At 39.2% G+C, this 14,949-nt stretch overlaps 1 protein-coding gene across 2 annotated transcripts in view; it reads left to right on the top strand.

The window, feature by feature from the left end:
* STT3A (STT3 oligosaccharyltransferase complex catalytic subunit A) overlaps positions 1–11,915 on the top strand; it is a 33,541-nt gene extending 21,626 nt beyond the window's left edge. For both annotated transcript variants that reach the window (XM_080929659.1, XM_080929660.1), the window contains exons 14-18: positions 422–538; positions 653–755; positions 6,346–6,534; positions 7,234–7,349; positions 8,570–11,915. In XM_080929659.1, coding sequence (XP_080785785.1) covers positions 422–538; positions 653–755; positions 6,346–6,534; positions 7,234–7,349; positions 8,570–8,608 — 564 coding nt within the window. In that variant the 3' untranslated portion in view covers positions 8,609–11,915. The remainder of the gene's footprint in view (positions 1–421; positions 539–652; positions 756–6,345; positions 6,535–7,233; positions 7,350–8,569) is intronic.
* The last annotated feature ends 3,034 nt before the right edge of the window (positions 11,916–14,949 follow it).

Genomic DNA, 14,949 nt, shown 5'->3' with positions numbered 1-14,949 from the left:
TGCCTTTTATCCCAGCGTTGAGGATGCAGAGGCAAGTGAATCTCTGAGTTTGAGGCCAGTCTGCTCTCTATGTTGAGACCCTGTCTCAAAAGAAAGAAATTTAAATTACCTAATGACACTAAGCTTATTTATTTAGCTATACTTCATAGTGTTCCCTATATCTCTTGATCCACAGTACTTGTTTCAGTAGTCTTGAATGAAGATATTTGGGAATGTTGGATTGTGTATCATTTAAATTATTTCCTGACTTTATATGAATGAAGGAGTAGGTGCCCCAGTTTTATTTTCTTCTTAGGTATACATTACTTTGTAAATAAGTTGCTTAATTGGGCAAGTCTTACTTGCTGTCAAAGATGCCCTTCCACTCTTCCTTAGCATTTGGATGTGAGATGAACACTTATCTATTTTCATCTTGTTTTAGGATGCAAAAGTCATGTCATGGTGGGATTATGGCTACCAAATTACTGCAATGGCAAACCGGACAATTTTAGTGGATAATAACACATGGAATAACACCCATATTTCTCGAGTAGGGCAGGTAAGGTAAAGGGGTCCTTTAAGTGTCTGACATGTGAAGTCTCTGGGAAGTGTGCTGCTAGAAAAGGAGGTTGACTTGAGATTTTGTTTGAGAATTGTACATTTATTTTTCTAGGCAATGGCATCCACAGAGGAAAAAGCCTATGAGATCATGAGGGAGCTTGATGTCAGCTATGTGCTTGTCATTTTTGGAGGCCTCACTGGGTACTCCTCCGACGGTAACGTACCCAGTTACTGTTTTATTTATTTGTATTGTTTCTGACAGTCTCAGGTGACTCAGACTGGTCTTGAACTCACTGTATTCATAAGGATAACCTTGAACTCCTAGTCTTCCTGCTTCTACCTCTGGTAGAGACCATCTATCTATATTTTCCCTCTTTTTAAAGGAAAAGTTAGGTGTGTATGTATGTATACAAAGGAAAATAACTTTCACAAAACTGAAGTTAAGAATATCTGTATTTTTTTAAAGTTAAATAATTCTGGAGGTTTAAAGTAAGTGGCTGTGGTTGTCTCATGGCCTTAACATCAGTCCCCAGAAGCAGTAATTTCTGTCTTTAGTTTCTTAGGTTCTTTTTGTTTGTTTGTGCTGGGCATTGATTTCTGGAGCTTACATGAGCCAGGCAAGTGCTGTACTACTTAGCTATACTCTCAAATCTTTATATTTTAAAATTCCTTCTATCCTGGGGGTGATTAGTTTTAATTGTACTATAGCAATGTCTTTTTAAAAGGTTGTTTTATTTTATTTATTTTGTGTGTGTGTTTGTGGGGGATGCATGTCAGAAGACAACTTGTGGGGGTTGGTTCTTTACTTCACCTATGTGGGTCCAGGGATTCAGTTTAGGTCATGATGCTTGGAAGCAAGCACATTTACCTGTGAGCCATCTTACTGGCCCTCTCTCCGCTTCTTACAGCCGAGGAAGTGCTTTACCCTTCATCTCACATTTCTCCTTTTCAGTGCTTTTAGTATAATTTGCAACTTTTGATTAAATCCAGGTGTTTTGAAATTATGACTGTAAATACTCATTGCTTAATCAATACTCTGGTTACATTTCTTCCTACCTCAAACCCTTTCTTTTCCTACAGCTAGTGAGTATGTTGTATTCCTATGTCCATTTTCTTTGAATGTGTGGCTGTTTCTACACAATTTGCTGATACAAGTCTGAAGGATGATTTTATTTTATTTTAAATGACACCATTTCCTATTTCAAATGTATCTTATAAACAAAATAAAATTGGTGATAGCAGAAATAGCAGACAATTACCTTATCACTATTTGGTAATAATTATCATATGTGTGTGTGTGTGTGTGTGTGTGTGTGTGTGTGTGTGTACGTGTACATACATACACACACACGCACATATGTATACTATATAAAATATATATTTGTATGTATATGTATCTGCTTATTTGTGTGTGTGTTTAGAAGAATCGTTCTATAGGATGTGATAGTACACATCTGTAATCTTTGCTCTTAGTGGGCAGGAGGGTCACTAGTTTGAATCTACCTTGAGCTGTATAGCAAGAACTTAACTGTTGAAAAGAACCTACAAATGTAGTTTCTTCAAGTCTTCCCACTAACCAATTGTAAGTAACTACTTTCAACTGAGTAGAATATGTTTGATGTTGAAATAAAAATTATTATTTGTAACATTATTAAAAAAACTTTGAACTTTAGAAAATGTAATAGCAATTACAATTAGTAACAGCATGAAAAAATATTGTGTAAAGTCTCAGTTATGGTTTCTGTTGCTGTGATAAAACATTCTGATCAAAAGGAACCTGGGGAAGAAAGCATTTATTTCATCTTATAGATTTCCTGTTTATCCAGGGAAGCTAGGGCAGGAGCTCTAGTCAGGAACAGAGGTAGGAGCTGATACAGAAGCCATGGAGGAATGTTGTTGCCTGCTGGCTTGTTTCTTGTGCCCTGTTCATTCTGTTCTCTTGTAGCACCCTGGACCAACCATGCCAGGGGTGGCCCAACCCACAGTGATCTGGGTGCTCCCTCCACTAATCATTAGTCAAGAAAATGCACCACCTGCTTGCCATAGGCTAAACTGGTGGGGCCATTTTCGTAGCTAAGGGTGTTTTTATTCAAATGTTTGTGTCAAGTTGACAAAACAAAACAGATGACCCCAAAACAAAAGTAACCAACACCCTTGTCAAAAGGTCTTGATTAAAGAGATTTTTAAAAATTTTATATTGTATTTGTGTGCATGTGTGCAATTTCAAGGTTGACTTTCCAATTAAGCAGGACTAGCTGGAATATGAGTCCTGGGACCCACCAGTCTCAAACCCTAGTACTGGAATTGTTAAGTATGTGTCCAGCTTTTATAAGGGTTCTGGATATTGAATTCAGGTGCTCATAGTTTTGTGGCAAGCACTTTACTGACTGCAGGTGGGATGGCTGAGTGTGGTAATGCTTATCTTTAATCCTAGCACATAGTGAGATCCAGGAAAGCCAAGACTATGTAGAGAGACCCTGTCTCAAAAACAAAGAACTTACAGAAGGAGACACAGGATCTTACTGTGTAAACTGGCTGGCTACTAGCTGTCCTCAAATTCATAGAGTTTGAGGCACCTGCCTCTGCCTCCCAAATGCTGGTAATTAGCCATTCACCACCACACAGCCGTTGCTTACTCTCTTCTAGTCTCTTACATGTGAGATTGCATGCATTAGATTTCGATCTTTTTGGAGTTCCTATACCCCTGCAGCTTGATTTCTACACTCTCCTCACTGTTTGTGAAGGTTCACTGTAGATTACATTGCCTACAGTAAGATACTAACTGAACTTGGTCTTTGAGTGTTTGGTTTTTTTCTGTGTACCACAGCAAATAGATATGGCAAAGCCCAAGGTTGGGAATTACTGACTTTTGTTTGCATTTTAAATACGTCATCTGTTGTTGATGAATTTTAGAACAGTGTTTTAAAAATAAACCTTAAGATATACTTTGTTTACTGTCTAGATCTTAACTGAAACTATCTTTTTGTTTACTCTGAATTAAATTAATAAAAACAGGCTAAGTACTAGTGTGCTTACCTGGAATCCCTGTTTACTGTCTAGATCTTAACTGAAAATATCTTTTTGTTTACTCTGAATTAAATTAATAAAAACAGGCTAGGTACTAGTGTGCTTACCTGGAATCCCAGCATTTGGGAGTAGGAGCAAGAGGATCAGGAGTTCAAAGTCTGCCTCAACAACATGCAGAGTTTGAGATCAGCCTGGGCCACATAATAGGATTGTCTTTAAAAAGCAAACAAATTATTACATGCATAACAAAAGGTAGTCTCCATTAACCATACTAACACATTGTTATATTTATTTATGTGTTAATTTGTGTGATGTGTGTGGGGATGCATGTGTCATAGCGTACATATGACCATCTGAAGACAACTTTGGAACATCCATTTTTCTTTTTATTAATTATTTGTTTACATTTCAAATGTTGTCCACCTTCTCGGTCTCTCCTCTGTAACCCCCTATCGCATCCCCCTTTGCCTCTATGAGGGTGCTCCCCCACCTACCCATTTACTTCCTCCTTACCACCCTAGCATTCCCCTAAACTTGGGCATCCCCTCCCGTTGATGCCAGACAATGCTATCCTCTGCTACATATACAGCTGTAGCCATGGGTCCCTCCTTGTGTACTCTTGGGAGCTCTGGGTGATCTGGTGAGTTGATATTGTTGTTCTTAATATGGGGTTACAAACCCCTTCAGCTCCATCAGTCCGAAGGTTGGCTGTATCTGTATCTGTATTGGTTTGTTTGTCGTATAGCTGTACGAGGCTCCTGTCAGCAAGTGCTTTTTGGCATCAGCAGTAGTGTCAGGGTTTGATGTCTGCAGATGGGATGGATTCCTAGGTGAGGTGGTCTGGATGGCCTTTCCTTCAGACTCTGCTCTAGTTTTTTATTCCTGCATTTCCTTTAGATAGGAACACCTCTGGGTTATATTTTTTGAGATAGGTGGATGACCCTATCCCTCAATTGGTGCCGTGCCCATCTACTGGGGATGGTCTCTACAGGTTCTGCTCCAGCTTTGTTGGGTATTTTGGCTAATGTCATCCTGTTTGGGTTCTGGGAACCTCTTGCTTCCTTGGCATCTGAGACTTTCTAGTGGTTCTCCCCAGTTCTCCATACCCCACTGCTACTTATTTCTGTTCAATTTCCTGACCCTCTACTTCTCTCCTGTTTCTTTCTATACCTGATCCTGTCTACCCCCGTCTTTTTCTTTCTTCTCTTCTTTTTTTCCCAGGTCCCTCCCTCCCTCAACTTTTCGTGATTATTTTGTTCCCCTCCTTAAGTAGGACTGAAGCATCTACACTTGGTCTTTTTTCTTGTTAAGTTTTATGTGTTCTATGAGTTGTATCGTGGGTATTCTGAACATTTAGGCTAATATCCACTTATTATTGAGTATATACCATGTTTCTTCTTTTGTGTCTGGGTTACATCACTCAGGATGGTATTTTCTAGTTCCATCCATTTGCCTTCAAATTTCATGAAGTCATTGTTTTTAATAGCTGTGTAGTACTCCATTGTGTAAATGTACCACGTTTTCTGTATCAGTTCTTCTGTTGAGGGACATGTGGGTTGTTTCCAGCTTCTGCCTATTATAAATAAGGCTGCTATGAACATAGTGTGGCCTTGTTATATGTTGGAACATCTTTTGGGTATATGTAGCATTTATTTTCTCTTTGCACCTTTACATAGGTTGAAGGGTTTGAACTTAAGTCTTCAGGCTTTCAAAGCAAGCTTCTTACCTGCTCCCCTCACCTCCCTTCCCCAGGCTGTCTTACTAGCTCACATCACTATTCTTTAGAAATCATTCAAGTTGTTGAGATGGCTTAGCTGATAAAAGTACTTGCTGTCAGTATGAGGACCAGAGTTCAAATCCTCAGAAACAAGTAGAAAGTCTGGCTTGGTCACTTATGCACACCACTTTTACTGGGGTGTGGATGGAGGATCCCCGGGCTTGCTGGCATACCTCCAAGTTCAGTGAGACCCTGTCTCAAGGGAGTAAGGCAGGAAGTGATAGAGCAGGACACCAATATTGGCTTACACACACTTGTTTTTATTTATTATTGAAATGAAAAGTTTCATCTCTTGGATACATCTTGTTTTCAGTATTCTTAATGCTCCCTATCCCCCTTAAAAAGGGATCTCACTATGTGTAGAAATGTCTGGCCTGGAACCCACTTATGTGGACTAGACTAGCCTTATACTTTAACAGAGATTCATCTGCCTGTCTCCCAAGGGCTAGGGTTAAAGGTGTGCACCACTATACTTGGCTTTCAGTTTTACTTTTTATTGAATGCTTATGAAGGCTTAAAATAAAATATTAGATTATAGTACAGATTCATTTATATAAAAGCTTGAGACACATATATAAAAGCTTGCCTTGAATGCCAAAAACTCTTCTCTTAGCCTCCCAGTGCTGGGATTATAGACAGTCACCACTGTACCTAGTTTCCACCTTGTATTATATTCTTACAGCACTTGTAAATTGGAGTGAGTCATACTTCACTGGCTACTTCTTGCAATAGCTCAGCCCTATGTAATTTCTAGGAATACTTCCAGTGTGGCTTAAGACTGGACTGATAGCATGCAATTTCAGTGATTAACAATTTCTAATAAAAGTTTTATGTTTTTAGGAAGTTTTTGCTTTGCACAATTTCCTGTTTTTACAGTTAAATGATAGCATTTTTTAATTAGGAAAGTATGATGGAAATTTCTTTACAAGTAGTGATATTTTCAGTGAGTTACTTAGACCCAGCAGCCTTTCTCATGCAGCACTCATTCCTTTTTTCTCTAGATATCAACAAGTTTCTTTGGATGGTCCGGATTGGAGGAAGCACAGAGACAGGAAGACACATCAAGGAGAATGACTACTATACTCCAACCGGGGAATTCCGTGTCGATCGCGAGGGTTCTCCAGTGCTGCTCAACTGCCTTATGTACAAAATGTGTTACTACCGCTTTGGGCAGGTCTACACAGAAGCCAGTGAGTGTGATTTATACTGCTAACACAATAGTGATAGCCGACACAAACTGTGTTTTCTCAGCCCTGCGCTTAGTCTTTTTAACTCATTTAGTCCTCACAGAAAGCCAGAAGATAATTTAAACTAATGTTTATATATGAGAAAGTTGAGCCCACAGGTTGCTGAACTAGCTAATGTCATGTGATAATTAGGATTCAAATTCAGTCTGCCTTTAGGTTCTGTGATTTAAACATCTTTTCTTGTGTGTATATCAACAAAGAATATTTCAGTGTGAGAAAGAATAAAGGAAAAAAGTATTTTCACTATTTAGATGAATACATTGAGAAGGATTTGGTTAGGTTAAATTCTTCAGTTTTGTTTCTGCATCAGGGAAAAACTTTTGTAGTATATACAAGTCTTGGACTCATGATCCATGGAAGGGTTACTAGTGTTAGATCTCGGGCTAACAGTCCTTAGGAGTAGAGAGCCTTGAAAGTCATCTTGTAGACTTAGAAGACTACACGGACTCTGCCAAGCATCACATTGGACAGGACTCAAGTAGGGTAGCACTTGACTTGCTGTTTCTATCTGATGCAGTTTCTTGTAGACTGTAGTCAAAGTGCAGGCTGAGAAGTAACAGTCAATGCAGTGGATGATGTGCAGCTTCTGTCTCTTTAGGAAATCAACTTGTATAATAGAAGTTTTCTCTCTTGTTGTTTTAGAGCGTCCGCCAGGCTTTGACCGTGTTCGAAATGCTGAGATTGGTAATAAAGACTTTGAGCTTGATGTCCTGGAGGAAGCATATACCACAGAACATTGGCTGGTCAGGATATACAAGGTAAGGAGATGCTACGTATCTCAGAAGTTGCTCTTGTTCTTACAGGTTTGTTCTAGTAAATCACTTTTCCAAATAGTGACATTTTTAATGAATGGCACCTGGCTTCAAAGTAGCTTGTAAGTCACTTGAATTGTTATTTATTCATCTGGCCAGACCAAAATACTACTAATTATATTTTTTGGTTATTCTTAGAGGGAAGACTTCCCATTTGTTGGTTGTTATGGCAACCTTTTTAAAAAAGTTTTTTCTTTTTACATTTTTATATGGTGTAGGAGAGGCATACAAATGTATGCCATGTATGAGGTCAGCGTACAGTGTACAGCTAGTAGGGATCAATTTCTTTCATTGTTATGGGTCCTGGAGATCAAAATCAAGTGCCCTTACTCACTGAACCATCTTGCCAGACTAGCTAGTCCTGTTTCATAGTTTGGGGATAAAGTCTCAGGCTGCCATCCAGGTTAGCATTACAATTACTGTGTATCCAAGGTTGGCTTTAGACTCTCCCATCTCTTCAGCCTATGGTACGGCAGCATTACGATCAATACTGTTCCAGGTAGGGTTGGAGTAGCTCGGGCATTAAGGAAAATGCATGTGTTGTGAACTACTTTTTTAAAGATTTATTTATTTAATGTTTATGAGTACACTGTTGCTATCTTCAGACACACCAAAAGAGGACATCAGATCCCATTACAGATGGTTGTAATCTGTAACCAGCCATCAGATGGTTGCTGGGAATTGTAACCTCTGGAAGACCTCTGGAAGAACACTCAGTGCTCTTAACCACTGAGCCATCTCTCTAGCTCTGAACTATATTTTCGTTTTGCTAATTTTTGATACATAATCACATGTCATGTAGGCATGTATAACATCACTTAAATGAGAAAAAAATTGAACCAGATACGGCATATCTAGAGAAACAAAGGCAGGAGAATTGAGTATGAGGCCAGTCTAGGCTATATAGCAAAACCCTATCTCAAATAACAGTAAAGGAAAAAAAGGATGATTGAGGTCTTTTGGTCAATGCCATAGTTAGTTGGTACTGGTTCTCAGAGGTGCCCTAAAAGCCTAGATCGAGGGTAGGTAGGCTTTGTCTCAGGCTTATTTATTCACATGCCAAGCAGGCAGTAGAGTCTAGTGTAATCCTTTCTGCTTACAGAACTTGTAGATCTTTCCATAGTTGGCTATTTAGTAAATACTAAAGTGATGTCTTTATGTTGCAGGTAAAGGACCTGGATAATCGAGGCTTGTCAAGGACATAAATGTCACATTGTGCCCTGATATGCTTCGCACTGAATGTGTCATGTTGAGGACGCAGAAGATTTTTTTTATATGCAGTTTATAAGAACAGCTGGATGGGATTAGAATTGTCTGGAAGTTTTGCCCTGGACAGTATGGGCTGGGTCAAGTGAAATGATTTTTATAATTCTGAGCAGGTTACCAAATGAAATGTTATGGCTTTACTTTGGTCACTTAAAAGGGGGTGGGGGTATTTTTTTTAAATGTGCCTTATTTGTTTTGACTTAAATTGGCTGATTCGAGGATCACAGAAGTGAACGGATGGAAGACCGTGTCCATGCTCTAGGTCCCCAAATGAACCAAACAGGAGCATTCTTTCTCCTATCAGCAGACTCAAGGACTAGCTCTGGTCTACATATAAACAACTTTATCACAGTTTTTGTGTTTAGCACCCAGGTACAATGCTTTCCATAGGGTGCTCAATAAATTTTTATCAAATGAATAAATGTTTCTGGGACCAGAGGAGTGCTGTTTCTGGGCAAGAAAGACAAATTTCTTGCTGTTATGTCTCTGTTCTTCATGTCTGTTTCTTTAGAAGCTCTTTGGCTTTATAAGGACAGAAAGTTACATTGTATTCCTGATCTCACCAGTATCCTTTTAAACTAATGACAGTTATTCTTTTTCTAAGCAGAAATGTGAATCAAACTTGACTAACCCAGTAGTTCTTAAGAGTCAGTGAAACATATCAATCTTAGAGGAAGACACTCCTCCAGGCATCAGGTTGATGATCATTAGATGTTTCTGGAATCAGATGTGTACCTATATAAAATTTAGGTATTCAGTACTTCACTAAACCTAAAGCACAGTGAATGGCACTTCGCTCATTTTTTTTTTTAGACTGCACTAAATCTCTTAGGGTTATCCACCGTGAACTTCTGTTTTTCTTAGTGTCAGTCTGCTGTGTTCATACACACTTGAGGCTTGATTACTTGGATTTGAATCCCCTGCTAAAGATATACATAGGAAGTGGGAAGTATTGGTAGTAGCAGGTACTTTGAGATCATTGCCAGTCTGACTGTAAGAAAAGAGACTTTAAAATGTTTTAACTTCAAAGCACAGAGATCCCATGATATTTTGTGTCAGGATAAATAGCTTTCTGTTCTGTACAATAGGATAGATATTTCATGTATTTTACAACATAGGACATAATCACTGGTGTATATAAACCATTTTAAAATAATTATAGTGTTTCTATTTAAGAAAACAAGAGAATTATATGACTTTTAGATAGTCACAGTGGTACTCAATGCATATATGCTTAGGTGTACTTGTATACCTAAGGGCTTCTCCTTCAAACCAGTTTATGTACTGTGTATTTTAACTGTGGTTGAAATTTAGATTTAACAGATGATTTGATATTCTGTATGTAAATACATTACTTGATTTATATACATAACTACTGCCTAGTGGGAAAGGTTAATCTGAGACTGTGATTAATATTACAAGTTATTAGTAAGTTTTCTCTATAGTATAAATGGGATACCCTTTTTCATATTATTTTGACTCCTGGGATCTTGATATTTTCTAGTCTATACAGATTTCTTTTTTAAGTTGATTTCATTTCCAGTTATAGTTCACTTAGTGTTAAGATCCAACGCAAAAGTAACAATACAATTTCACACACATGAACCAGTGTGGGTCATGTCCTCTTGCAAACTTCTATCTCCAAAAAATATTTACATTGTAATTCAAAACAGCAAAATTTTAGTTATGAAGTAACAATGGAAATAATTTTAAGAATAGGACATCACCACACCATGAGCTGTATTAAGAGTTGCAGTATTAGGTAGGTTGAGTACCACTTATGTTTGTGACAAACCAGTTTTACTACCGTCTGTTACAGTTATAACTTTACCTTCTGGCTGTTTTCAGTTAAGATCTACTTTTGAGGTTTTTTTTTTTCTCTTTTAAAGACATGTAGCTCAGGCCAGCTCTGAGTTCAATATATAGATGAGGCTAGCTTTAGACTCTTGATCTTCTTGCCTCTACCTCCCAGTTGTGGGCTACTACAGCTAGTTAGTTACTATATAATTTTTTAAAGGAAATACTTTACCTTTTTGGTACTTGTTATCTCTCCTACTCTTACCACTCTAGTTCGCCCCCACATCTGTGCCTATTTTCTCTTACTGTGATCAAACACATTCATTAAACAACTGTGGATGTTTTGAGAACGTATCTTTTATAGCTAGGGCTGGCTTTGAACTCTTGATTTTCCTGCCTCTCTTTGCCAAATGGTGGTATTATGGTATATGCCACCATACCTAATTGCATTGGGTTTACTTTTAAGAATGTCTTTTTCAGCTTGAAATAACTCTTCAAGTTTGTTGAATTGTATTATTTCACTGTTAATCTTTGCCATTTTCATTGTTTTGCCACTTCTTATGCATTTCTGGAGCTCTTCTATATCATACTCAATGCACAACTGGGTATAGCATTCCAGACTGGCGCTATTTACAGTATAAAGGCACTGGCTCATTTTCCTAATGTTGAGAATCGGCACTTATTTTGATGAGTATGTCTGTTCTTTGCCCCATAACTTTGTTGCATTTTTATTGTTGTATCCATGGTGCAAGGTACTCTAAATTTTCATGTGTGCATATTTCAATTTTTCTGTTTTTTTTTTTTTTTTAATTGAGTTATATGTAGATTTCTTCAACTCTTTCCTATCAGGCCAATTAAAACTTTTAAGTTTTAGGCAATATGGTATGACATGTTAAATATTTATTTTTTGTGTTTGGGTGTTTTACCTGCATATATCATGTGCATACCTGGTGTCCACAGAATCCAAAGGAAGGTATCAGATTCCTGGAACAGGAGTTATAGACAGTTGTGAGTTGCTGTGTGGATGCTGGGAATTGAACCCTTTAGAACAGTCTTAACTGTTGAATCAGCTCCCCAGTCCATGATAAAGTTATTTGAATATGGAGCTTTCTGAGTCAGTTTTCTAGAAGTTTCTTAGTTGCTCTTCTTTCTTCCACCTTTTGGGATATTTACTCAGCTCTATTTTTGGTCTTGCTGTTTTCCTTGTCTCTCCCTCTCTGTCACTCTGTCTCCCCACTCCTTTTTCCCTCCCTCTCCCCTTTTGTGTGTTATGCATAGGTTTAAGCCCAGGGCCCTGGGCATACTAGCTAAACACTCTATCAGTGAGCAACATTTCAATTTCAACCATATTTTCAAATACTTTTTTTCTGCTTTTATATTTCTAAAGTCTAAGAACTTTTTTGTTGACTGTTGCATTGTTTTGCTGCCTTTCTAATTAAAAACTTTTCCAAATTCTTGGCTGAGTGCTTTTTTAAGACTGGGTAGTCCAAAGGGTTATGGAGAATGTGTGCTTATGCTTTTTAATATACTGTGACCAGGCTGGGCTTGCACACTGAGAAGTTGGTGTTAGATTTCCTTTTTCTTCCATAATAAAATATTGGTGTTCAGTTTCCTTTTTTTCTTTTGTACATAAGATTCAGGGTTTCTGTCCACTTATTCAAGGATATTGGCCAGGCTGTAACCTTTATGTAATAATGTAGAGAAGGAAAGTATATGGGCTCAACTCTCAGTACATATACTTAAATTTAATTGCTATCTTCAGGATAACCACCACCTTTTTACTGTGCCTACTTCATAATTTATCATTTATTTACTATCTCAAACCTTATTAGTAGTTTTGGGGAAGAGCTCTTCCTTGGTTATACAACAAGAAGTATTTAGAGATCTTTTTCATAGGTAGTCTTGTGACTGCTCCATTTTGACTTCCATATTCAGAATTGCCTGCTTTTTCATTTCAGTCTGAGTCTTCTGGGCATCCCACAATGCAAGTCAAATCATTTTCCTGTACTGTCATTGGTGTCTTTGAGATTCATCATTATATTTGTTACTTTTTATCGTCAGTAGGCTTTCAGTTTTCCAAAAACTTCTCATACTCAGAAAGGAATAGTGGCTATCTCTTCTGCATCCCTCTCTCCCCTAAAAACAGTCTCTTGTAGCCTAGGTTGGATTCAAACTTAGACTGTCATTGAGGATGGCTTTGAATTCCTGATCCTCTTCCATCTCCCTCCAAAGTGCTGTGATTACAGGCAAGTTTATGACTCTTGTCTTACTACTATTCCTTTGTAAATATTTTAGGGAGTTTTACTATGAGTTTTCCCCTCCCAATTTGTTTAGTTACTCATTTTGCAAATTTTATTAGTTTTATATGTACAAGTACACTATTGCTGTCCAATTTTCTTTTCATCTGTTCCGACACATTCTTTTTGAAGGTATTTCATTTAGCTCAGGATGTCTTTCAACTTTCTATATAACCAGTGTGAACCTGAACTGATCTTTCTACATCTGGTCCCTAGTTGGTATAGGGTTTTACACACACACCCCTTATACACACCCCTACCTCTCCAAGTCAGGACTCATACTGTGTCTTTTCCAGGAAATAAGACATTGATTCCATTTATGACTAGAGGAACTTCATGGGTCTTTATATTTGTTGAACAGAACACAGACAGGAAATTACAAAGAAATGGAAATAATTTAACAGCTTGTTTTCATCACATGAATCCTAAACTGATGTCATAGTTTAAGTTTATAAACATTTCCAGGTTATTTCACCTTTTACTCGACAGATTGCATGGAGTTGGAGATGCAGCTCAGTGGCAATGCACTTCTCTAGCCAGCACATGGTTTCAGTTTTTCCCTATTTTTTTGTATCTAAGTCCTTTTTTTTAGAATTGACATTTCTCACTTTCTTATGGGCCTTTTGCATGTTTGGCAAGCAAGCGTTCTACCATTAAGTCTAGCCTAGTAACTAATATTGATTGCGCTTCCCAACCCATAACTTTTTTTAGATAGGATCATATCACATTCCACCCCCCCCCCCATTGGCTCAGGTTGACTAGCCTGAAACAGTTCCCATGCCTCAGCCTCTAGGATGAGATTATATATGAGTCACCATTAAGTCTACTGTTAGGTTTTGTTTGAAAGCTTCTTGGTTGAGTATCTCCTGCCTCATTTCTAATGAGTAGTGGGTCACCATAGTCATTTAAGAATAAGAAAGTTAGTACAAATAGTTTTCCTTTAAGAAGGTTAGATTTAACCGTTTTGGAGTCTTGTGCAGGCAAAATTGGTGACCCTCACTGGACTGCAAGACGATGTGAATTGTGAATTATTATTTTTTTTGAGAAGACTAACCCTGCTTAGCTCGAGTTGACTTAACTCACGATTTTCTTGCTTACACTTTCCAAATTCTAAGGTTACAAGCATGCACTTGCTTTCCTTCCTTCTTTGTTTTTTTTTCCAGAATTAATTCCAACAGCAGTTGCTAGCTTCTCAGTTCGAATATTAAGGAGGCCACAATTGAGTGTTATGGTATGAGCCTCATAAACCTTTCCTACAAGGGCCTCCGAGGTCACAAGCAGGTCGGCTTACGTAGTTAAAGGTGCAGCCTTTGCAGGCTCTGAGCAACAAGGAACCCGGGTTCCTGACCTGGGCCCAACTGATGCGCGGTCTGGATGAAGCCTCTCCGGTGCAATGTAAGGCGTCCAGCGTAGTGCACGCCCGATGCCATTTTATTCTCACAGATCAGTTCTCACCAAAGCAGTCGTCAATACCTAATCTCATTAACCTGTGTCTTACCACGGCCGCATCAGAACTCCAGCCAAGCACACCCAGTACTAGAAGGAGGGGCCCTTGCTCAGTCGGTCAATCGATGTTGCTCCTCTGCAGAGCCCGGGATAGGACAACGTGCGCTGGCCCGCTTTACGGCAAATGTGTGCGCTTTTGCGACAGCATGACGCAAGCAGGTTTTGGCGGGAAAAGCTGTGCATTTGGATTCCTGTGGCTGCTAAGGACTGCTTGGTGAGAAGAGCGTCCTGAACGGTGGGAAAGAACTCCAGCAAAGGACCCAGAGGGCTTGATTAGTGCGGACTGGCACGGTGAAGGAGTGGTCCAGGCGAGCGGAGAGGTGGGAGGGCCGCCTAGAGCGGGGGCTGGAGCCGGTGGCCCGCGGTTCTCCAGCGGAAAGGGACCAGGGCCTTTTTTTAAGCCTCCGGGGTTCGCATGCTTTTCCGGCTCTAGGGGTCCCTGCCTTCCGCTTCTCTCCGCGGCTTGGCCCCGCCCCGTTCCCTCTGGGTGCTGGGGACACGTGCCGTTGGGGTGGGAATTGGAAGTGTGCGGGTGGGAGGAGGGGCTTCTCCGGCTGTAATCACCGTCGTTACACCCAGCTGCCCCCCACCTCGGCATCCTGCCATGCCTTCTACTCCCTCTCTCGGTCACTCGCCGGAAAGCTTTTGTCTTCTAACCTCCGAGTCAAGCAAGTGTTCAG

Source organism: Micromys minutus, assembly GCF_963924665.1.
Source record: "Micromys minutus genome assembly, chromosome: 16".
NCBI classification, from domain to species: domain Eukaryota; kingdom Metazoa; phylum Chordata; class Mammalia; order Rodentia; family Muridae; genus Micromys; species Micromys minutus.
The sequence above is the reverse complement of the archived record's forward strand: the minus strand, read 5'-3'. Positions and strand labels throughout refer to the sequence as shown.